The 23,385-nt window shown below is 32.0% G+C and overlaps 1 protein-coding gene across 2 annotated transcripts in view; it reads right to left on the reverse strand.

Annotated features, from left to right (window-relative positions):
- LOC100917791 (probable ATP-dependent RNA helicase DDX60) overlaps positions 1-23,385 on the reverse strand; it is a 119,734-nt gene that overhangs the window by 41,272 nt on the left and 55,077 nt on the right. For both annotated transcript variants that reach the window (XM_023505872.2, XM_012552124.3), the window contains exons 15-25: positions 22,933-23,099; positions 22,246-22,401; positions 21,499-21,648; positions 19,359-19,478; positions 18,581-18,676; positions 14,967-15,082; positions 12,835-12,971; positions 12,620-12,729; positions 9,084-9,188; positions 5,254-5,382; positions 969-1,093 (exon numbers count right to left, since the gene is read on the reverse strand). In XM_023505872.2, coding sequence (XP_023361640.1) covers positions 969-1,093; positions 5,254-5,382; positions 9,084-9,188; positions 12,620-12,729; positions 12,835-12,971; positions 14,967-15,082; positions 18,581-18,676; positions 19,359-19,478; positions 21,499-21,648; positions 22,246-22,401; positions 22,933-23,099 — 1,411 coding nt within the window. The remainder of the gene's footprint in view (positions 1-968; positions 1,094-5,253; positions 5,383-9,083; positions 9,189-12,619; positions 12,730-12,834; positions 12,972-14,966; positions 15,083-18,580; positions 18,677-19,358; positions 19,479-21,498; positions 21,649-22,245; positions 22,402-22,932; positions 23,100-23,385) is intronic.

Raw genomic sequence — 23,385 nt, forward strand, 5'->3', positions numbered from 1 at the left:
TTAAGGACTCCCAGGTGAGAATAAACTGATCTAGATCAGAAATGTTCATATTAGAACCTTACTTGTAGATAAGGAAATTGAGCAAAAGAAAAAAAAGAGAGAGAAGGTAGCCCTGTAACACATAAGATCATAGAACTAGACTGTGAGGGACCTCAGAGGTGATCTAGTCTGACCACCTCATTTTACAAATAAGGAAACTAAGGCTTAAAGAAAATAAGGAAAGTCATACAAGCAGTAAGAATCAAAGGTAGAATTTCAGTTCAGGTCTTCTGATTCCAGAGACACTGATTTTTTCACTATACCATGCATTGAATTGAATTGAAACATTATTAAAATGTCAGGACCTCCACATCCAAACTTCTTACCCACATACTTTCTTTTATCATTGGTGTTATCACTGGTATTTATCAAAGCATGGATCATTTCCCCTTTATACAGTAAATTCCTTGAAACCTTTCTTTGTATACTCAGCATAACACAATACCTGTTATATAATAGTTATATAGTAAATTCTTATTGATGACTAAAAACCAATAGAAATTTTCAGTAATATCCATTGTAAATATTGATATGTGTGTGTGTGTTGTGTGCATATGTATTGTATATTATGTTTCTATTATACATTATATATCTATATATTTGATTTTTATTGTAAAGTACTACTCAAATAGTGGTTATAGTATTAAAAAATTAGCAGGGCTTAAAATAATGAGATTTAGGAAAAATCCAGAAATAGACTAGTTAATAGTGTGTTTAAATACAATTTCTAAATGAACACAGAAAACTAAAGTCATTGAACAAAAAACATTTTATGTCTCAACAGATATATACAGAACGATGACAAATTGGACCTACAAAGTACTAGATTTCAGTGTAAAAACCATCTTAACTATTACTTGCCTTCAGCTCTTATCAACATAATCGATTTGGAAAGGAAAAAAGCCCAAAAGAAACTTTTCATTACTTACATAAAAAACAACGCAGGCAGTTTATCCATTTTCCCAAGCTTTTCAACAAGAAGTGGAAATATGTGATTCAAGTCATCTGACTGATTAACAGGAGCAGGTCTAAGAATCTTCAGCACTTGCTTAGCCTAGAATAATGCATTCAAAGGGATTAAATCAAAAAGTAGTCCACAAAACCTGGTCCAAAACAGATTAAAAAGAAGCATGGGAGCCAAGATGAAGGACAGGGATTTTCCTAAGTCTCAAAACAAATTTCAGAGTGGCAGAATCCTTGAAAGAATGGGGTAAAGTAATTTTCTAGCCCAAGACAAATTAGAAGGCTGTCAAAAAAAGGTCTTTTACACCAGGGTGAGCCTAAAGCACAATCTAATGCAAGCTGAGTCTCAGTAAAATAGTAGCAGACCTTTGATGAGTAGGACAGACATGTATGACTGAATAGCAGTGGGTGCTACTGAAGCTCTCAGCCCACAGATGGTAAAGGAGTTGAACAACTGGGCAGAAGATTACAAGGGGCCCTTTGCTAGGTACTGGGTGTAGGACTCTGCTGCACTGAGCATATGTGGATTTGGGTCACAATTCTGGATCACAATCCCAGGACAACAAGAAAAACTAATTCATTCAATCTTGTGACTGCAGAGGAATAGGAATCTTCATCAATAGAGTGCTCATGGTCTCTCACAAAGCAGACCTCAGACCAAAAGAACAGTGTCTACATCTCTTTTTTGAACATGCAACCTTGGAAGAACTGAAAACTTAATGTCTCCATGAAAGAAAGCCCCCCTCCACCCTAAGAGCAAAGCCGCACTTTTACATAGAGTTAAAAATCAAAAAATAGGTTAGAAAAAATGAGTAAATAACAAAATGAATAAAACAAAAAATGAGTAAACAACAAAGCAAAATGAGTAAAACAACAGAAAAGAACCTGATGATAGAAAGTTATTATAGGAAAGATCAAAGTGCAAAGTCCAAAGAAGACAATAAAATCATATTACGTTGTTGACTGCTATATTCAAAGCCTCAAAGAAAGGTGTGAATTGATCTCAGATACAAAAATAAAACTCTGGAATAACTAAAAAATATATTTTAAACAAATAAGAGAGGTAAAGAAAAGTTAGGAGAGGGAATGAAAGAGGTGTAAGAAAATTTTGAAAAAGTCAACAGCTTGGAAAAGGAAATACAAAAAATAATGAAGAAAATATAACTTTTAAAAAGAGAATAGGCCAAATGGTTTAAAAAAATCCATTGAAGAGAACTCTTTAAAAAAGTAGAACTCATTAAATGGAAAAAGACATACAAAAATTCACTAAAAAACAAAAAACCCTTAAAAGTAGAATTGGTCAAATGGAAAAAAAGAGGTACAAAATCTTGCTGAATAAAAATAATGCCTTAACATTTGACAAGTGGAAGCTAATTGTTTCATATGATATGAAGAAACAATAAAACATTTTTAAATGAAAAAAAGAAAAGGAAATATAAACTATTTCATTGGGTAAACAAATTAGAAAATAGATCCAAAATAAATGATTTAAGAATTATTGGACTATCTGAAAGTCATGATCAAAAATAAAGCAAGCCTAGATATCATCTTTCAATCAAAGAAAAAATACACAGCATGTTAAAAGTAGAGAATAAAATAGAAACTGAAAGAATTCACTAACCACTTCCTGAAAGAGATCCCAAAATAAAAAATTTCAGGAATGTCATAGCCAAATTTGAGAGTTCCCAGGTTAAGAAAAAGGCACAAAAGAGGGTTTTTTTTTTTTGTTTGTTTGTTTTTACAGTAGAACAGAATATAGAGAAGGTGAAAGAAGAGAGAATTTCAGTCTTACTCTATTTGGAATTGATTCAAAGAGGAAAAAAAAACATACATACTCAGTTAAGTATAAAAATTTATATTATCTTATAGGAAAGTAGGGAGCGAGAAGATAAGAGAATATGGAGGGGATTTTCAGAAAGGGGAGTAGATTAGAGAAGATGATAGAAACAAAATACTTTTGAGAATGAAAAGAGTGTAAGGAGGGAAAGACTAAGATAAACAAGAGGGAAAATAGAATACACATGATTGGAAGGAAAATTAAGGAAAGTTTCTTTGATAAAAGCCTCATTTGTCAAACATACGGAAAAGTGAAGCAAATTTATAAAAATAAGAATCATTCTCCAATTGAAAAATGGTCAAAGGATAATGAACCGGCAGTTTGCAAATAAAGTAATCAGAACTATCTATAGTCATATGAAAAAATGCTCTAAATCAGTATTGATTAGAGAATGTAACTTAAAGCAATTCAAAAGTACAAGTTCCTACCTACCAGATTGTCTAATATGAATGAAAATGAAAACACCAAATGTTGAAGGCAATGTAAGGAAAATGAGATACTAATGCCTCAATGAGGTTATGAATTGATTCAAACATTCTAGAGAACAATTTAAAACTATACCCAAAGATCTATAAAACCATGCATACCTTTTGACCCAGCAATACCATTCATAGAACTTGATCCCAAAGAGAATTTTTTTAATAGGAAAAATGAGAAAATGTATATTTTCTCACATAAGTATATATATATATGTATATGCACACATATGTATACACACACATGTGTGTAACACTGTATTGCAGATATACCCTGTGTTGTATATACATATGTATAATATGTATGTGTATATGCATATACATATACATGCAAAAATATTTATAACAGCTCTTTGGTGACAAAGAACTGAAAATTAAGAGGAATTTTATTAATTGAGGAATGGCTGAATGTGTTGAATTGGTTTATGATTGTGTTGGAATCCTATTGTACTATAAGAAATGATAAATGGGATGATCTCAGAAAAACCTGGAAAGATTTATAAAAACTAATGCAAAATAAAATGAGCAGTATCAGAAGAACATTGTGCATAGTAACAATATTGTATGATGAACAACTGTGACTGACAGCTATTCTCAGCAATATAACTATCCAAGACAATTCTGAAGAAATTATGGTTTTTAAAATGGTATACATCTCTAGAAAAAGAACCAATAAAATCTGAATACAAATTGGAGCATACTTTTTTCAGTTTCTTTATTTTTTTCATCATTTTTTGAGGGAGGAAGGGAATCTGTGTTTTTCTTCACAACTTGACTAATATGGAAATATGTTTTGCATGATTGCACATATATAACCTGTGTCAAATTGCATACTTTCTCAGGGAAAGAGAAAGATAGAGAGGAAGGTAGAGAATATGAAACTCAAAAAAAAATGAATACAAAAATTGTTTTATATGTAAAAGAGAAAATAATAAATATTTTAAAAATATGAATACAATTTAAAATGCCCTTTTTAAGAAATAAAAATGACATATTAAAAATTCAAAGAAGCACAGGGAGGTATATAAGAAAATGCAGAGTGAAGAATACAAGGCCAAGAAAACAATATATACAATGGCTACAACAATGTAAATGGAAAGAATAACAAAACAAAACAAAATATTATAAATTGTAATGAACAAACTTGTCTCCAAGTGAGATGAAAAATTACCAACTTGTCTTCACTGAAGAAGATAGATACTATTGTCTATACAATCAGACAAAAATCAATGTGATGGTTGATTTTGCTGTATTGCCTTTTGTAACAATGATTCAAAAAGAGAAAAAATGTCATTCTGATGAATTTTCTTATTATCTAAATTCTAAAAATATAAGCTATACAATCTTTACATTTCTTATTATTTCAATCAATTCAAAAAGAGAGAGAGAAGAGAGAAGAGAGAGAGAATGCTTCAGTCAGTATTCAGACAAATCAGTTCCTTCTCTGAGTACAGATAGGATTTTTCATCATAAGTCTTTCAGAGAAGTCGTGGATGAGTATACTAATTAGAACAACATAGTCATTCACAGTTGGTTATCCCAGAACATGGATATTACTTTGTACATTTCACTTTGGTTGAGTTCATGGAAGACTTTCCAGGGTCTTGTTTTCTTCCTGAGAACATTCTGCTCATCATTTCCCCAAAACAATAATATTCCATCATAAACACACACAATGTTTACTGAGACATTCTCCAATTTATAGGCATTCCCTCAATTTCCAATTTATTTTTGCCCTGAGACAAGAGTTATTGTGATATTTTTTGCACAGATAGGTCGGTTTCCTTTTTTTTTCTGAATTTCTTCTGGTATTCATGCCAAGTAGTGTACACATATTTTTAGATGCTGCCTTTTCTTGAATTATATAAACCATTTAATTGATCTTCTACTTTTGTTCATGTAGACTTTATCAAAAGTAACATTTTAAAATGTATTTACCTGTATTACATTTCCATTTTTAATCCAATTAGATATTTCTTCCTTTAATGCTGTTTCATATTTTTTAGCATCCATCTTTGTGATGATTATTTTATTCTTAAAGTAAACAAATTCCTCAGGACACAATTCCTTGGAAACAAATACAGCCAAAGAAAATTAAATTATGCAAATATGGGCACCAAATCCAGTAGATGTGTTTTGTTTTGTGTATTCCCAGGATGACTATAAAGTCTTTGAGGACAAAATTTTAAATCATGAAATCCTTCTGTATCACTCACAACATGTAACAAAGTATTAACTACATATTAATTACTCAATATTCTCTGAACTATTTGTTGAAACTCTATATTATTCTCACACAATGTTACATCCCAGGGAGATAAAAAAAATAGTGTATGGCATGATTTTTATCTTAAGAATATTGAAATGTAGTTAGGAGGCCAAACAAACGCAGAATGACACAAAAAACTATATGGAACAACCTATTAAGTGATGAATTCAAAAACAAAGTCAATTCAATAATTCAATTCATTTAACTTTGATTAGGCACCTAAATGGAAGATGATATGATGAATGCCAAAGACACAAAGATCTCTTCCCTCAAGAATTTACAGCATGGGAAAAAAAAATAAAACAAATTATTATAATTTAAAGAATTAATACACAAATACAAGCAAGAGACACAAAATAAAGTGTAAGAGAAAAAAATCAAAAAAGAAAGAAATCTCTTTTTGGATAGAGAGGGGGAAAGTCAAGAGTAAAGGAAGATATTTTTGACAGAAAATGTGCAGAAGTCCATTTTATCCTTTAACTATGGGATTTAGCCTATATAAATGTACAATAACAGAAAAGATCAACTAAAGACAGAGAGCAATAAAAGACCCAGTTCAACTGGAGCACTATGTAAAAGAAAGGAAAGTTGTAAACAGAATTTAGCTATAGTCAATGGGAGACTTTGAATTTGACAAACTACAGAATTTGTTTTTTCCCCTGTGAAGAATGAGAAGAGTCAGAGTAAATTAATTAGGAAGATATGTGAACACTACAAGGGAAGACTATAGGTAGAAACATCAGGAGAATATTATCATGTTCAAGAGAAAATGAAATAGGAATTGAATCAGTAGTTGAGTTAAAAGAAAGGCTTGACAAATATAATAAAGGTATAATTAGTATATGATTGTCAAGAAAAGGAGAAGGAAAGGGGAGAATCAAAGCTTCCAAAGTTTCAATCCTCAGTGACTATGAGGATGTTATGTAGTGTTTGTGCTATCAACAGAAAGAAGTTAGGTAGAGTCAGAGTTTTAGAGAAGAAAATGGTAGATTTAGCTTTGCACATATTCATTTTGAATTACCAACAAAAAGTTTTCAACAGAGTAGGGGAAGTCTAAAACTAAAATTTTGGTGAAAGATCAGAACTAGAGAGCTAGATATTAGAGTTACCTCTATGTAATGTAATAATGTACATGTATGTACATTATTAACGTACAAAAATGTAATAAATTACATTTATTAGGTATCTATTATGTGCAAAAATATATGATATCAATGAGGAGCATGAAAATAGAGCCAGGAGTCACATACACAAATATATATAGAGATAGGTAGGAAAATAAGTACATGATTGCCATAAAAAAGAAATAATCAGAAAGAGAGACAATGATAATAATGAATGTTCAGCATTATTGAAACTAAGACAGGAGAGCATAATGTGAATGGTGATTATTGAATGAATAAATGAATGTATGGAGAGAGAAAAGCTTTAGTTGGCAAGAAAATGAAGAGAGGGAAAACCTATTGGATTTAAAGAAGAGGAGATCACTGGTCACCGTGTAAAGAGAAGTTATATTCGTATTAATTGTATAAAATTGTAATGTAAAAGGAACGTAAAGGAAATAGAAAGAAAAAGTGCAGGAGACCATTGTTTAAACACATCTTTAGCTGTAGCAAAAAAAAGAAGACTAATAAGAGAATAGCTTGAAGAAGTATCAGGGTCAGGAAAAGTTTTGTTTTGTTTTTGAGGTAAGAGAATACTTGAACATGTTTGTGGCATGAAAGGAAGCAACCAATAGATGAGAGTCAATTAAGTGAGTTTAAACAAGAAATCAGTGAGAATGTATTGAATTGAGGGCAAAAGTGATGGCTTTTCTCTAAGTTGAGGACTTCCTCATCTTCAAATTAGTGGGAAGGAGCAAGCATCACATGAGGACAGAGAATTTTTGGAATGCAAAAACTAAGAGGGTAAATCAATAAAAATCAAGAAGTAAGGTGATCTGCAAATAATAAAGGGGAAATGGAAATAGATAGAGCTAGCTTGTGGAAATAAAAATATTAAGATAGTAAGATAGTCTCTTTGGGCATATTAAAGAATTAATAGAAGACAAATCAATTCATAACAGAAGTGATAACCTGTTATGGTTAACCAATAGCTATGGTTACTATATATATACATATACATATATCTATATACTATACATATACATAGTTAACTAACAAAAATCTTTAGGGGACTGATTCAGCATGGAAGTTTTTTGCAATCATCATATGAGCATAAGAATGTTATCTTAAGTTATTCTGGGTCAGAGCCACTATGTCCTACTATATTCTCGTCATTGCCAGTTTTAAGAGATGTCCAATTTGACAGTAAAAAGTATGATTTTGTTATACAAAAACTTATCTAAACCTTTTCTGATTCCATTTATATTTCTTTCTAATATCATTTATTGAAGTAATGACTTCCCTAAGTTTATGAATCACTGAATAAAAAGTACTACATATTATTTGCCTTAACTTAATAGCATAAATTTGAAAAAAGATCTGCTTATATTTCAGGATTTGGTGAATGAGTTGATGTTTACCTTATTTATGATTCTGTAACTTTTAATTATGCCCTAAATTTGAGTGGATAAGAGGCAGCAGTGATAATATAGATAAAAGGGAAAATAGAGATATTTCAGGGGAAGCATTGTCAGGATTTATTAGCTAGATGGATATAGGGGATGATTCAATAATATTAGAAATTTTCTCAGCTAAAGACAAAAAATAGTCTTGCTGACAAAGAGAAAGAAGTAGGGCTATTTCAATGTAAAGGGGAATTGAATTATTTTAGATCTATTGAGCTTGAGTTGGCAATGGGCAATGGCAATGCCCCAATTAGATTCCCAGCTTGTATTTGGAATGAGCTATTAGGTAAGATATATAGATTTGAAACTCATTACCATAAAAATGGCAGATGAATCCATTGGAATGAAAATTTTATAAGGTAAATAAAGCAGAAAGATTATTTTATATCTCCTCTGTAGCATGGATGTATGAATCAGTTGGATTTCATACTGAGAATTCCATGTGGGGTTTGTTGTTATCAGCTTGCTTTTGATACATTGCTACTATTCTGATTAAGGTTTACATAGAACACAGAAAGAGAGACAGACAGAGATAAAAGGAGGAAAGCAGAGAAGGAGAAGCGGGGCTGGATGGAAGAAAAGAAAGAAGCAAAGGGTCATAGACTGAGAATTAAATCACTAGAAGAGAAATAATAATTGAGGAATCAAAAAATTTGCTATAAGAAATAAAAAAAAGAACCAATATCATGTAATTGAAAGAAGCTGGAAAAGGAGTATACCAAGCAAGTGTGGTCCACAGTGCCAAGACTCACAGATTCACAAAAAGTGAAGATTGAGAAAATAGCTATTGGATTTAACAAAAATGATCACTGATGACCTTAAAAGAGCTCATTCAAAGAATAACTAGGTGGGAGCAATAAATATTACTGGATTTGATTTTCTTTTTATGATAATATTAATAAAGAATAAATTTTATCAATATCTACTTACTTGAGCCTTGGGCCATGTTTTCCACACTTGTACCATAATGTCATACAGCTGTATGCTTTCTCTTGGAGAAAGAGCAAGATCAGATGGAAATCCATACTTCTCAATCTGTATAATCAAAGTGAGATAAATATAATGAAAATTTTTGTGAGATAAATATAATGAAACTTTTTTGTGTTATTTTATATCAATTCCCTTATTCCACCACCATCTCTTTACCCATGGGTTTAAAAAACTTTTTTATTTAGACAACAAAATGAAAGTAGGAAAAATGATAGCATGAGAAAATGTTCATATTCCTGTTCAAACATTTCTCCTGAGCTCACTTTAATTTTTTTTAAATTTATACAGTAGAGAGTAGTGACAACTCTCCTTCAGTACATCCAAGTATTAACTTGATGAGCAAAGCTGAAAATTGATAGCTAGTCATGACTTAAAGCAAATAGAAAGTATTTTATTCAACTCTATCAGTTATATAGTGTCTCACATTTAGTTCACATTTATATAGCATTTTATGATTATCAAACATTCCATTACTCTCATAAGTCCTTACCAAAAAAAAAAAAACCCTATATAATAGCAGAGGAGAGGAAATCACCACATATGAACTCTACTTTGAGTTGGATATCTTAGTCAGACTATATCTTAGGCCTAGAGAGGGAAAATTATGAAGAAAATTTTAAGAAGTGCATAATACTGGGTAGTTTGACTTATAGTTCCTGTGCAAATGAATTTCCTTTTTGCCTAGCAATTAATATAAAAAGTTACTTTATTATGTCCATTTCTGAGAAACAGATGTGGGAATTGGATGTGTTTCCCAATGGAAAGTCATGTGTTGAATATATCATTATAAATCTACTTTGTTGTATTGCTACCATTCTGATTAAAGAAAAAGAGATAGAGAAATAAAGAAAGAAAATGAGAAAATGAAAGAAAGGAGAAAAATAAAAATAAGAAGGAAGGAAGGAAGGGAGGGAAGGAGGGAGGAAAGGAGGGAGGGAGAGAGGGAAGAAGGGAGAAAGGGAGGGAAGGAGAAAGGAAGGAAGGGAGGGAGGGAGGAAGGTAGAGAGGGAGGGGAGGATGGAGGGAAAGGAGGGAAAAAGGGAGGAAGGGAGAGAGGGAGGAAGGGAGGGAAGGAGGGAAAGAAGGGAAGGAAAAGAAGGAAGGAAGGGAAGGGAAGGAAGGAAGAAAGGAAGAAGAAAACACTGAATTATATGGATTGAATATAGCTTCATATCACAGTTTGAATAAGGATGACCAGATCTCTTTTCTCTTTCCATGGAAAGATTAAAGATTTGGAGTTGGAAAAGGTTTTAAAAGCTACATCAGTTTAAAAAGGATGAAGCTAAGGTTCAACAAAGTGTCATGATAAAACAAAGAAGCAAGCATCATACAGTTATTATATATTTGCTTGACCTCCCTTCTGTTGTTTTAAATTTTTGTTGTTAACTATTTAAGTCCTTTATACATAAATTTGACATTTACCACCATCAGAATGTTTTAACAGATCTGGACCTAATAAATTCTTAATAATAGAAATAGCATTTATATTATGCTTAAAGTTTGCAAAGTATTTTCTACATATTATCTCAGTTGTTGCCCACACTGTAAATTAGATGCTCTAATTATTCTCAATAAGAAAGCATCTGAGGTGAGATTTGAACTCAGGTTTTCCTCACTCCAAGTCCAGCACTTTATCCACTGCACTATCTTCCTAGCCTAAATGGCTAGAAAATGTACAATACCTCATTGGAAAAAACAACTGACCTACAAAATAGATCTAGAAAAGACAAAGAATTATTGGAGTTCCTGAAAACCATGATGAAAAAAGAGCCTAGACAACATCTTTCAGGAAATCATTAAGGAACAGTGCCCTGGTGTCCTAGAACCAGAGGTTAAAATAACCATTGAAAGAATTCACTGATCACCTTCTGAAAGACACCCCAAAATGAAAACTCCAAGGAATATCATAGCTAATTTTCAGAAATATCAGATTAAGGAGAAAATATCGCAAGCAGCCATAAAGAAAAAATTCAGATATCGAGGATCTAGAATCAGAATTATTCAGGACCAAGAAGCTTAAAGGATGAAAGGGCCTATCTCGCCATGCTTTTTGAGGGAACTTCTGTCCATGTCATCATCTAAATTTTCCAGAAAGTCTATTCAGTGTGCTGGGAGTCTTGTCTGTTGATAGTCTATCACTTTATTGCTTGCTCTTACCATGTATTCAGCCCAGCCTCTTTTACATTACCCTGGCAAATTTGACTCTGCTCCTGCTTCAACATTCTTCATTTAAAACAAGTTGTAGCAAATTCACATCTATAATGTATATTTCCATTTCCTTTTGCATGACTTAAAATTTTAACTGGACAGATACTATTTTCATAAATACCCATTGAATCACTGTAGTTATCTATCTGTGCTGGCAGTAGAGTATTAGGCCTGGAGCAAGGAAGACTTAAGAAGAATGTACGTACACCTTCACTACATGGAAGTATGCATTGACTTTTGATTCATAGACTCATGGGACAGAAAGGCTGGGGAAAGACTTTATTCATTTATTTTTCCTAATACCTTATACCAATCTTATGCATATGGTAAATCCAATAAAGAAATATTTTCACATGATTGTCAGAATAGAATCATTTCATGAATATTTTATAAGTCATTGATCATTGTGGGTTAGAATCTTCAACACTTTCATATCATGAGCCATTGGACATTTTCACAAATAGCCTTTCTTCATTTTCCATTATAAGATTGTGTTATTTTTCATCCTAGTGAGAAGCAGAAAGCAAGCTAATCCTATCTTTGCTCTCTCTGTGTTTTAGCAATTAGTAGATTTTGCATATGAACTCAGGACTATCCTGAAAAGCTGGAGAATAGATGGAAGGAGGGGCTGAAGTAAGGAGTAGCAGATGGAAAATAAATATTAGTAGAAAGGAAGTAAGTAATTACACCAAGGGATAATTTGACTAAGTAGGAGGAAAACAATTTTGGACCTGAAGGTCTATCAATCTAATTGCAACTGTTCTTATATTATTCACAGGGACATCACTCTTTGAAAAATTTAACCTTTTGCTGAGGCTTATTTTAAATACAATATTTATGATATTCAATAATTATAACAATGACATTTTAAGGTTTTTGATAAGAGCTTTATATAGTATCATAGATTTGAGCTTAAAAAACCCTTAGTCTTCTATTCTAACCTCCTCATTCCATTAAATGAGAACACTTATTTGAGAAAAGTAAGATCATAGAGATAAGCATATGTATTTATAGTCACACTAGGAGTAAGTAGCACTTATTATATTAATTCATCTAAACTTATATTCTATCATATGAGCCTCACGGCCACCTTATTAGGGAAGTGCTATAGATATTATTAACCACATTTTACAGATGTACCCTAGTTTGCACAGCTAGTAAGTGGATGAGATGGAATGTAAAACCAGGGATTTTTTTTTTTGATGCCAAATTCAGACCTCAAATCCACTACTCTATATTGTTTCTCAATAATAATTCATTCAACTTACATGATCTGTTGTTAGCGTAGCACATGGATGATAATGGTCAAAGGCGATATCACCATCTTGTAGGGAACACACATATTTCTCTAAATCATTATATCTCTCTTCATAAAGCACTATAAGGAAAAAAGAATGAAGTTTTAAAATAGGAAGGACCCATTGGATAGAAAATGAGCAGATGACTTTAAAAGAATGCACTAAAAACTCAAGATTGAAAATACCGAGTCTGACTTTGTAGGATTTCTTTGCTTTTAAGTATCTTTGGGAGGCTCTGACACATCGAGCATCCAGAGTAGGATGAAAATCATCTATGCTCTTTTCTGCTTCCTGCCAGTATCTTTTTACAGATTGTAGCCACCTGAATAAAAAGGAAATGGACATATTGTTGGATCAGAAACCAGAACACAAAACCATGGGTTAAATTGTTTTTTGGAAGTGAGATTATTTAACTTTATTATTTATTAATTATTTAAACAGAAGAAGAAGAAAGAGAAAGAGGAGGAGGAAGAAGAGAAAGAGAATGAAGAAATGGAGGAGAAAGAGAGAGGAGGAAGAAAGGAGGAAGAGGAAGAAGTAGGAAGGGGAAGAGAAAAATGGAGAAAAAGAGGAGGTGGTGGTGGTAGTACTAGTCATAGTTGTCATCATCATCATCATCATCAAAAGCTCTAGAATTTTATTCTGTGACAAGTGCAAAGGTAGCATACGAGAGCATTGGTTGGGGAGTCTGAAAAAAGGTGAATTCAGATCCAACTTTGGGCAGTTATTCTCTGTGTGACCTTGGACAAACCAAGTAACTTCGGTCTGCTTCAGTTTCCTGATCTGTAAAATAGGGATAAAAATAGCACCTATCTCCCAGGGAAATAAATGAGAGGGAAAAAATGAAATAAAATTTATTAAGGAATTTGTAAATCTTAAAGCAATATATAAATGGTTATTATTATTATTATTATTCTCAGTTATTCAGATATGTGACACTGAAAAGGAATAAAAGGTTTGCCCGGAAGTCAAGAAGAGTTGGGCTCAAAATTTTGAACCCAAATTTTTTGGAATAAAATTATGAACTATTTTTATATTAATCAGACCTAATATACTTAGAGGAATGTATAATTTTAATAAATCTTTGGATCATATTCATATAAATGCTTGCATTTTTGAAAAACTTGTGAATGGTCTTTAATTGTTTATGTTTTTTTTTTTTTTAAATAAAATGCTTTTGATTTAAAAAAAAAAAAGTCCTGCTTCAAACACACACTGGCAAATCATAAAACTTCTTGATTCTCCAAATCATTCTCCAAAACTCTAAGTCATGGATGAATTGCCAATGTAAAGAGGTTGAAGGAATTTCTACACAGGAATTTGTACACAATGATGATATTAAACATTTAAACTAATAATAATAATGTAGGGAAAATAGTGTTACTTTCCATGTCTTTTATTTTTGACAGATCACTTTTGTTGTCCTAAAGACAATCATTTTTTTCTGTTTTCTATAGAGTAAGCCTATTTAATATGACAAAATAGAATTGTGCTATAATAAATTATGGAAGGGTTCAATTAAAAAAAAACTGGGAAAACTTAAAAACTCTTGTGAATGGAATAAGTAGAGTCAGGGAAAAAAATTACATAGTAATAATAATGTAAAAATAAACAACTATGAAGGATTTATAAAACCTTTGATCAATATAATGACTAACCATAGTACCAGAGTACTCATCTTGAATTATGGCACCCAGAGTACTCATATTGAATTATGGCACCCACCTTCTCACAAAGATGAAATGTGATGGCCTGAGAGTACAGATTAAGTTATGGATGGAGAGATAGCTCTCCAAATATAACTACACCTAGAGTCTAGATAGAATAAATGAAAATTGAGATTTTTATCAATATAGATGATCTAGATATAAATATAGATAGATATAAAGGTTAATAGAGAAGGAAGTAGAAAGTAAACTAGATATAGCCATGAGTAAATATAGATATAAATGTAGATTTAGATATAGATGACATGTGGTCAATGTTGTAATTTTTTTTCCTTGAATATATACTTTGTTTATAAAGATTTTGTTTTTCTTTATTTTTTCACTTGGGTTAAGTAAAATGGTTTGAACTAGATGACAGCTCTGAAGTTCTGTGATTGTATAAATTTGTTAGGGAGCATATTCTCAAGAAATGTATAAGAGGACCATATTCCCTGAAATGGAAATGGTCCCATTTTGCTAGAAATCAATAGAAATACCCAATGGAAACTAGATAACTCATATAGATTGGAAAAATTACAATTATTCAAAACAAAAACAATTGTTCTTGGAAGAAGAATGATCTTCTGATCCAGAGAAAGTATGATGCCTACTCAGTGAGATGCTCAGGATTGTTGATAGTTGCTGAAAGAGCCAAAAAAGGACATCTAATCATAACCAGCAGATGTTCCCAAATTTCTGCTCCAATTTGTCCCCCAAGACAATGAACCTGTGGATGTGAAAAATATTTGAATCAAAGAATTAATATGTGGATAATATATGAAAACTGAAAGTGAAAATGAAATATGAGAGCAGAAATAAAGGAGTTTGGGGAGTGGTTATAACTATGAAGACATAGGAAAGAGTGGAGAGTCTTTTGAAGGCTAAATTATGCTAATCAAAGTAATACTGATAAAATGTGAAAAAGTAAGTTCCATGAGGAACTCTCATTACTTGATTTAAAAAATGAAAAGGAATTATTTAAAATAATCTGATAATATGTCAAATTTCCTTTTGAATTAGACCTGTCAAATACCATGTAGTTTATTTAAATGTAACTTGATTTAATTGACAAATATGTGCTAAGAATACATTACATGCAAAGCATTATATTAAGCATTGAAGGAGACACAAAGATAAGACAAGGTCTCTGTCCCCAAAGTTTCCAGTCTAGTGCTTTTCTCTAATATTTCAGGAAAATATAACCTTTTTCTTCCAAAAAATGTCTATAAGCAAGTATAATCATGCTTTTAAAATAATAGGAAACAATGTATAGACAACTATGGGAGAAATTAAATATCACATAATTTGTGAAGTCAAACTATCTAGCACAGTTTCATATTATTAGGACAAACATTTTTCAACAATAATCTGATTGGTTAAATTCCAATTATTTCTTTATCAAGGTGAGCCATAGGTAGGATAGTCAGACTATTTCAGGAAAAAACAGAACTATCGTATCATATATGTATCCTGTTCTTACCAGCACAGTGGGAAAAAATCAGAATCAGTGTGGTTTTATAAATCTTTCTTGATATTTGGGCTATAAATCCCTTGTGGAAAATAATTCATTTTGTATTTTATATAAAAATCATGTGACTTATGAAATCATAATGATTTTATAATCATTATGAAACTGTCAGGGCTTCTGTGGGGAAGGGGTCAGATGGCTTTAGAGTCAGGAAAACTTGTATTGAAAGTCTCTAATCCATACTAGCTATTTGACTCTGGGTAAATCACCTAACTTTTTATATCTCAACCAATTCTCTATAACCAGGGCTCAAAAACCATTTAAATGAGATTCTGCTCAATCGATCTCCTTAAAAATTAATTACTCAATACTTGTTGCCATTATGAAGGGGGTGGAGTTGTACAAAACTTAGGAGAGGAGAGAAATATTGGACTTTGGGCTTTAAGATTATAAAAGGAAGGCACACTTCCTGATTCTCTTCCAAGAAAAGTCCCAGAAGAAAAAGAAAGACGCTGGGGGAAAGTTGACATGCAGAAGAATGGGCAATTCAATAATACCTTCTTCATCAGCTTACCACAATAGAGACTTCAAGGAAGATCCCTTTGAGTGATATCTGGGATTCTCTATTGGTTGATCTGAGATATTTCACTCCTAGTGAGGACTTATTCTATCTGTATATTCTTTAGTATAACTTCATTTATGTAATTTATCGGATTTCTCTTTATTCTTGACTTGGATGAATGATTTATGCCCTATTTGAATTTTGTGATCTTTGTGTAATGGGCTTTTTAGTGGAAAGCTTTTGAATACCTAACTTGGGGGACTCCTTCCCTATTGAGGAAGTACAGCTAGAAATTGCTTTCCTAGACCAACAATATTTAAAGTGGCAGATAATATTCTAGCCTAATTTTTCTCTGAGGAGAGAGAAGTGACTAGCCTCTGGCCTCAATTTCCCACTCCCTTTCTAGCAGGAGTCAATCTCTCTACTTTAGAAATGTAGGCGGAGACTTTATAGATAACTATCTATGCTCCCTGCCAGTCATATCTAGATGGACCTATGTAGACACACCTAACTTACATGGGCAACACACACATAAACACATATGCAGATATACACAGAGACATACAAACATACATATATACAAAGATATACAGACAATTCACAGACCTATACATCGAGAAACAGTAAGAAATATGCAGTCACAGAGGCATGCACACACAAAATCACAAAAAATAATACATTAAAAGGAGAACAGAAAGCTGGAGGGGGGTTTACAACTAATGTCTCTGACAAGTCTCATTTCTCAAATATATAGAGAACTGAGTCAGATTTATAAGAATACAACTCATTCCCTAATTGATAAATGGTCAAAGCATATGAACAGGCAGTTTTCCAATGAAGAAATTAAAGCTATCTAAAATCTTATGAAAAAATGCCCTAAATCACAATTGATTGGAGAAATATCAATTTAAAAAAACAGTTATCATAGAATATTACACTAAATGTTGGATTGAACATGGGGAAATTGGGACACTAAAGAACCGTTCCAACCATTCTGAAAGCAATTTGGGCCTACGCCCAAAGGGCAAGCAAACTCTGCATATCCTTTAATCCATTAATACCACTACTAGTTTTGCAGAAAAGGGGAAAGGATCTATTTGTACAAAAATATTTATAGTAACTTTTATGTGGTAACAAAGAATTAGAAATTTAGGGAATGCCAATCAATTGGGCAAAGACTGAACAAGTTGCCTATGATTGTAATGGAATACTATTGTACTATAAGAAATGTCAAGCAGGATAATTTCTGAAAAAAACTGGAAATATTTACATAAACTGATGCAAAGTGAAGTGAGCAGAACCACAAAAACATTTTATAGAGTAATAGTAATATTGTATGATGATCAGCTATGAATGACTTAGCTTAGTAATACAATGATCAAAGAAAATAATGAAGGACTAAAGATGAAAAATGCTACCCATTTCCAAAGAAAGAAGCAATGAATTCTGAATACAAATTTTTTCCAGTTTATTTTTTATGGGATTTTTTGGTTCCACATTTTATTTCACAACATGAATAATATGAAAATATGCTTTGCATGATTACACATATATAATGTACATTAAATTGCTTACCATCTCATAAAGGAGTAAAAGGAAGGAGGTATGAAGAGAATTTGTTACTCAACATTTTTTTAAATGTTAAAAATTGTTTTTATGTGTAATAAGAAAAAATAAAATGTGATTTTAAAATATACACAAAGAAATCCAGTGATATACATGGACACAAACACAACATACACATTTTATATATCTAAGATTATACATTTTATACTGATTGGCATTAGTAGGGGAAATTCCCTTCCAGAAGACCCCTAGTTCAAAATCATAAGTCTGGCAAAAATAAATAAATAAATTGGAAGAAATTGCTGTTTAAATAATCATCATCATTATCAATAAGAAAAAGCCTTCTCCAATCTATAGATTTAAGTCCAAGGAAGCTCTCCAAGGGCTTAAGATATAATAGGAAGATTCTATTCCAAGAAACTGATGGAAGAATTTCTCACTCATATAACTTTGTAGGGTACACTACTAGAATCTGAATGGGAGAATGGAGCTAAATTATAATTCCCTAGCATAGGATAGGATCGAAAGCAGTTCCATTCTGAGCCCCATCAAGGAGAATTAACTTACTTCATTAGCAAAAGAATATTTGAAGTAATTACCCACCCCCTGAAAAGTGGCAAATCACTTACCTCATCAAATATAACATATCTAATCTTTTCCACCCATTCTTGACGATTAGGGGAAAGTAACAGGATTTCCAAACAGGCTGGCACTGTTACAAGTACCTACAAAAGCATGTGTATGATTTACTCTTTTGAAACCTACTGATAAAATAATAAATAACACACTTAAATGCTGATCTAAAATTTGCAAAATGTCTAAATTGATCAATTGAATCTATAATTAGCATTTTTTAGGAATAGTATCATAGAAATTGTAATTCATCATGGGTACATTTTTGCTTAAATTCCTTCAACAAATGAAAGAAAAAAAATAACAAAAAGATAGGAAAAAAGTAACATTTGACTAAGGAATTCTCTCTTCTTGTTTGGATTTGTTGCATTGTGAACAGTTCTGGCAAGAAACATGTCCTATCCTGAAATTCATCCAACACCAAATACAAATTCAAATCAAGTACATACTGCTAAAAAATCCTTATGAGATTAACTATTGTCATGAGTATGTTCATAAATACAGATACAGAGAAAACAAGCTTAAATTGGATATTAGAAGACTTGCTCAAGTATTTACTGTCAATGTGATGACAGATTCCTTTGGCTGCTTTACCAAAGGTGGGAGTAGTAGAGCCATGAGCACTGTTCCTAACTTAGTAAGTTTGAGTGAAATTTAATCATTTCATTAACTTTATATTTCATTAATAAAATCAAATTATTCCTTTATAAAGTCAAAGAAGGACTAAGAATTTTTCTGTAGCAATTTGATCATAAACAATCTAGCACTGAGTACCTGACAGTTTAATGCATAGTGGCGGTAATCCCTTGTGAAAACACCACATAGAACTTGACCTTCTGGCAGGCGTTTAGTGAAACGACTCTGAACAGTAGTTGACACTTGGTTGACAAGGGCCTGGTTGATGCATAAAAGAAGTACATTAGCAAAATCACAACAGAATAACAATGATTAGATTTTTATTTGGGCAACATCATACCTGGGATTTCACTTGTATCAAAAACTCCCTGATAAGGAAACTCCTAATAAATGAGATCACCAATTACTTTTCACTTTTAGCCTTAAAGAATCATCTCAGTCATTAAAAAATTAAAATACTAGAACAGGGTCATAAAATCAGTCTATAACAAAGATGAGACTTGAACTCAAGACTAAGCCTCTCTATCCACTATTCCATGCTACCTTTAAGTTAAAAATCTAAAAGATAATTTTAAAAGTTACAATACTCTGTTCTTTGCACCAACTAGCTGCTTTCAAAGTCTGCTTGCTAGATCATAGACTATGCTAAGACGAGTAAAAGCCAGCATAAGAAATGGCATATATGTATTGCATATGGGGGGGGGGGAATGTGTGTGTATGTATATGTATAGATAGATATGCATATATGTGTATATATAAAGGCACAGACATAAAAACATGCAAATATATTTCATATCTATCAATTGATGCAGAAGGAAAATTTGTCTCCTCTCTTATTTTTCTTTATTTGAATTGTATTCTATGAGCAAAATTCTATTTTTTCCCCTTGCTACCTCTTTGATCTTCACTAAGTAAGAAAAACAAACCTCCTACAACAGAAATACATAGGCAAGGAAAACAAATGCCCACAATTTCTGCTTCCAAAATGTATGCCTTATTCTATATCTTGAGTGAACAATCTGTCCTCTTAGAGGATAGATAACATGCTTTCTCATGGGTACTATGGAATCATGGTTAGTCATTGAAGAAATGAATGTAATAGAATCTTACTGCACAGTGAAAAATAAAGAAAGTGATGGACCTAGAGAAACTTGGGAAGATTTGTGTGGACTGATGAAGAGTGAAGTGAAAAGAACTAAGAGAACAATTTATATACTAATAACTAAATTGTAAAGACAAATGATTTTGAAACATTTATGAATTTGGATCTATGTAATAAATATGATTCTAGGGCAGCCATGCTGAAACATGCTGCCCACCTTTGACAGAAAAATGCTGAACTCATGCTGAAAAAATAACATACATTTTCTGACATGGTTAACATGAGAATATGTTTTGTTTGATTATATCTATTGGTTAAAAATTTTTCTTTTTCTTTTTCAAGAGTGGGGAAAAATTCAAGGTGCTTGCCAACTGTAAAAAGTCATTTAAAAAAGAAACATGAGGGCAAAAAAGAAAAGAAAAAACCCTTAATGGACCAGGAGTCAGGGAATGGGTCCCATCCAGCTTTGCCATTAACTAGTACCAACTAATGACCACTAACTAATGACTTTGACCAGTCATTTTTATCTCTCCAGGTCTCTATTTTCTCCCCTGTAATATAAGGGAGTTGAATTAGATGATTTCTTAGGTCCCTTTAAGTTCTATGATTGTGATTCTATTATTGTATCCTCTAAAACATATGGTACAGTGGGCACCATGCCTGATATCAGGAAAAGTAATTTTCCTGAGTTCAAATGCAGCCTCAGATACTTACTGGCCATGTTACCCAGGGCAAGTCACTTAACCCTGTTTGCCTCAAACTCCTCATCTGTAAAATGAGATGAAGAAGGAAATGGCAAATTGTTTTTGTATCTCTGTCAAGAAAATCCCAAATATGGTCATAGGAGTTAGACATCATTGAAACAACTGAACAACTAAATACACAAATATGTGAGAGAACTGTGATTTAAGCAATGTGGAAAGTTCCTCTAATAATATAGCAGATAGTTTAACTGTGATTTATTAGATAAGGCCAGACACTTAGTTACTGAGACAGGGTTTAAACCCACATCATCCTGTCTCAAAGTTCAAGCGCTCAATCTATTACATCAAACTATCTCAGTCTCTAAAGAGGAAGAGGAGAATTAAATAAAATTAAGTCCATCCGTTACAGCTATACATTGCTTTAGAAAGGAGAGGACACAAGTCAACAAAATTACATATGCTTAAGCTCTACCTTTGTAGGGGCCACATATACAATCACTCCATCATCACTCTCCCTCAGAACTTTCTCCATGCAGTAGTAGGAGGCATATGTTTTCCCCGATGACGTGGGTGCAACAATCACAGCTGACTCATTATTGTCCACCACATCAAGAAGCTCTCGCTGCATATTTGAGAGTAATGTGCATGTGAAAAATAATGAAATCTGACATCAAAATGCTAGGCAAATAATATCATGTAAATCAGTGTAATGTCACTGGATTTCTTCAAACCCATGCCTACACTGCAAAGCACTTCATAGGATTCACTGAATCCTGAATTGGAAGTAAGGCTTTTATGACTGGAGGGAAGGGGTATTTCTTTAGTATTTACTTTGTATACTTATTTATGATCATTCTGATTATTTTCCTCCACAGAACATAAAAATCTTGAAGTAAGAGGATATTTCTTTTTTGCCTTTGCATCCCTAATACCTGACTTAGGACCTAGCTCCCAGTAAGCATTTAATAATTTTTTAAAAATTCAATTCAATTCCTTTGAAGTCTTTCTCAGATCTAAATCTATGTTCTTAAGAAGAACAGAAATACCCCATTTTTTAAATTGTACCAAAACATATTTATACAAAAAGAAATGCTCTCATACAATATATAATGATTTCATAATATTGTGGTAAATTATCCATATGTATACATGATAATGAAAAGTTCTGTTGAAGTTCACATGAAAATGAAGTTTAAGAAAATAAGCTCAATATCATTACCTGCCATGTGTCTGGAATAAAATCTTTAACTCTTGGATCTGGATCTTTTCTCTCATCCCGGAACAAGTAATGTCCCATGTGTTGTAACTGAAAGCGAGCTGGTCCCATATCGAGAGCATAATGAACCTTTTTGCTATTTTTATCTTTTTGCATAACCTGTAAAATTGATTAATTTACTATTTAAATTGCATGATAATGTATATTGATGCATTCAATAAATAGGTTCCTATTGTATGCAAAACACAATTTCATCAGACTCTCAAATGGTATATAATTGTTTGGGAGGTAATTTGCCATCTCCATTATTAATTTGGAATGAGGAAAGTAATTACAATGATGAGAAATATAATCCCCATACTGACTGCCAACGCACTGCTTGGAAACAGAAGAGTTTATATAAGATTATGTAACTATGACACTCTAAACTCTAAACATTTCATTAGAATCAAAGCCATGCTTTTTCTTTTTCACATGATAGAACTAACTTAAAATAATCAATTTTATATTGATGTTAGTTCAGGTAGTTGAGTTGATAATAATGCATTTGTAGAATGGAACCAAAGCAAAATATTTTGTCAAAATATTTCTACCAGAAGTTCTATTTATTCCACTAATTATATGAGTCTTTAAAAGTGTAGGAAAAAATGTAATTACTGAAGGGAAAAATATACATTATTCAAACCTTACCTGTGTAGGATCCAAAGTTCTGGCCAAATTGTCAAATCCTAAGTATTTAAGACATCTGGATATATTCTTTTTATCTGACTCCTGCAAAAATTCCTGGTATTTATCCATTATGGAATGGATTCTTTTCATCATGTGAATAGCAATACTGAAATCTTTTCTTACTCTCCCTAGGTTAAAATAAAAATAATAATAATTTAAAATATTTTTAAATCTTCAGAAATAGCAAACTCTCAATCTAGGAAATATGTTTTCCATAATCCATTCTTCACGATCTGTATAACTGAGACCCTATTTTGTACAAAATACTGTTGGGCTTTGTGAGATTTTTTAAAAAATCTTATTGTCATGAAACATGCTATTAATAGTTAAAATTAGGCCCATACAGAAATAATTACAAAGCATGGTAAATATGAAAGTACTATTAGAATGGGACAAAGTCTTCTGGGAATAGAG

The sequence above is a fragment of the Sarcophilus harrisii genome, chromosome 6 (genome assembly GCF_902635505.1).
Source record: "Sarcophilus harrisii chromosome 6, mSarHar1.11, whole genome shotgun sequence".
Classification (NCBI taxonomy): domain Eukaryota; kingdom Metazoa; phylum Chordata; class Mammalia; order Dasyuromorphia; family Dasyuridae; genus Sarcophilus; species Sarcophilus harrisii.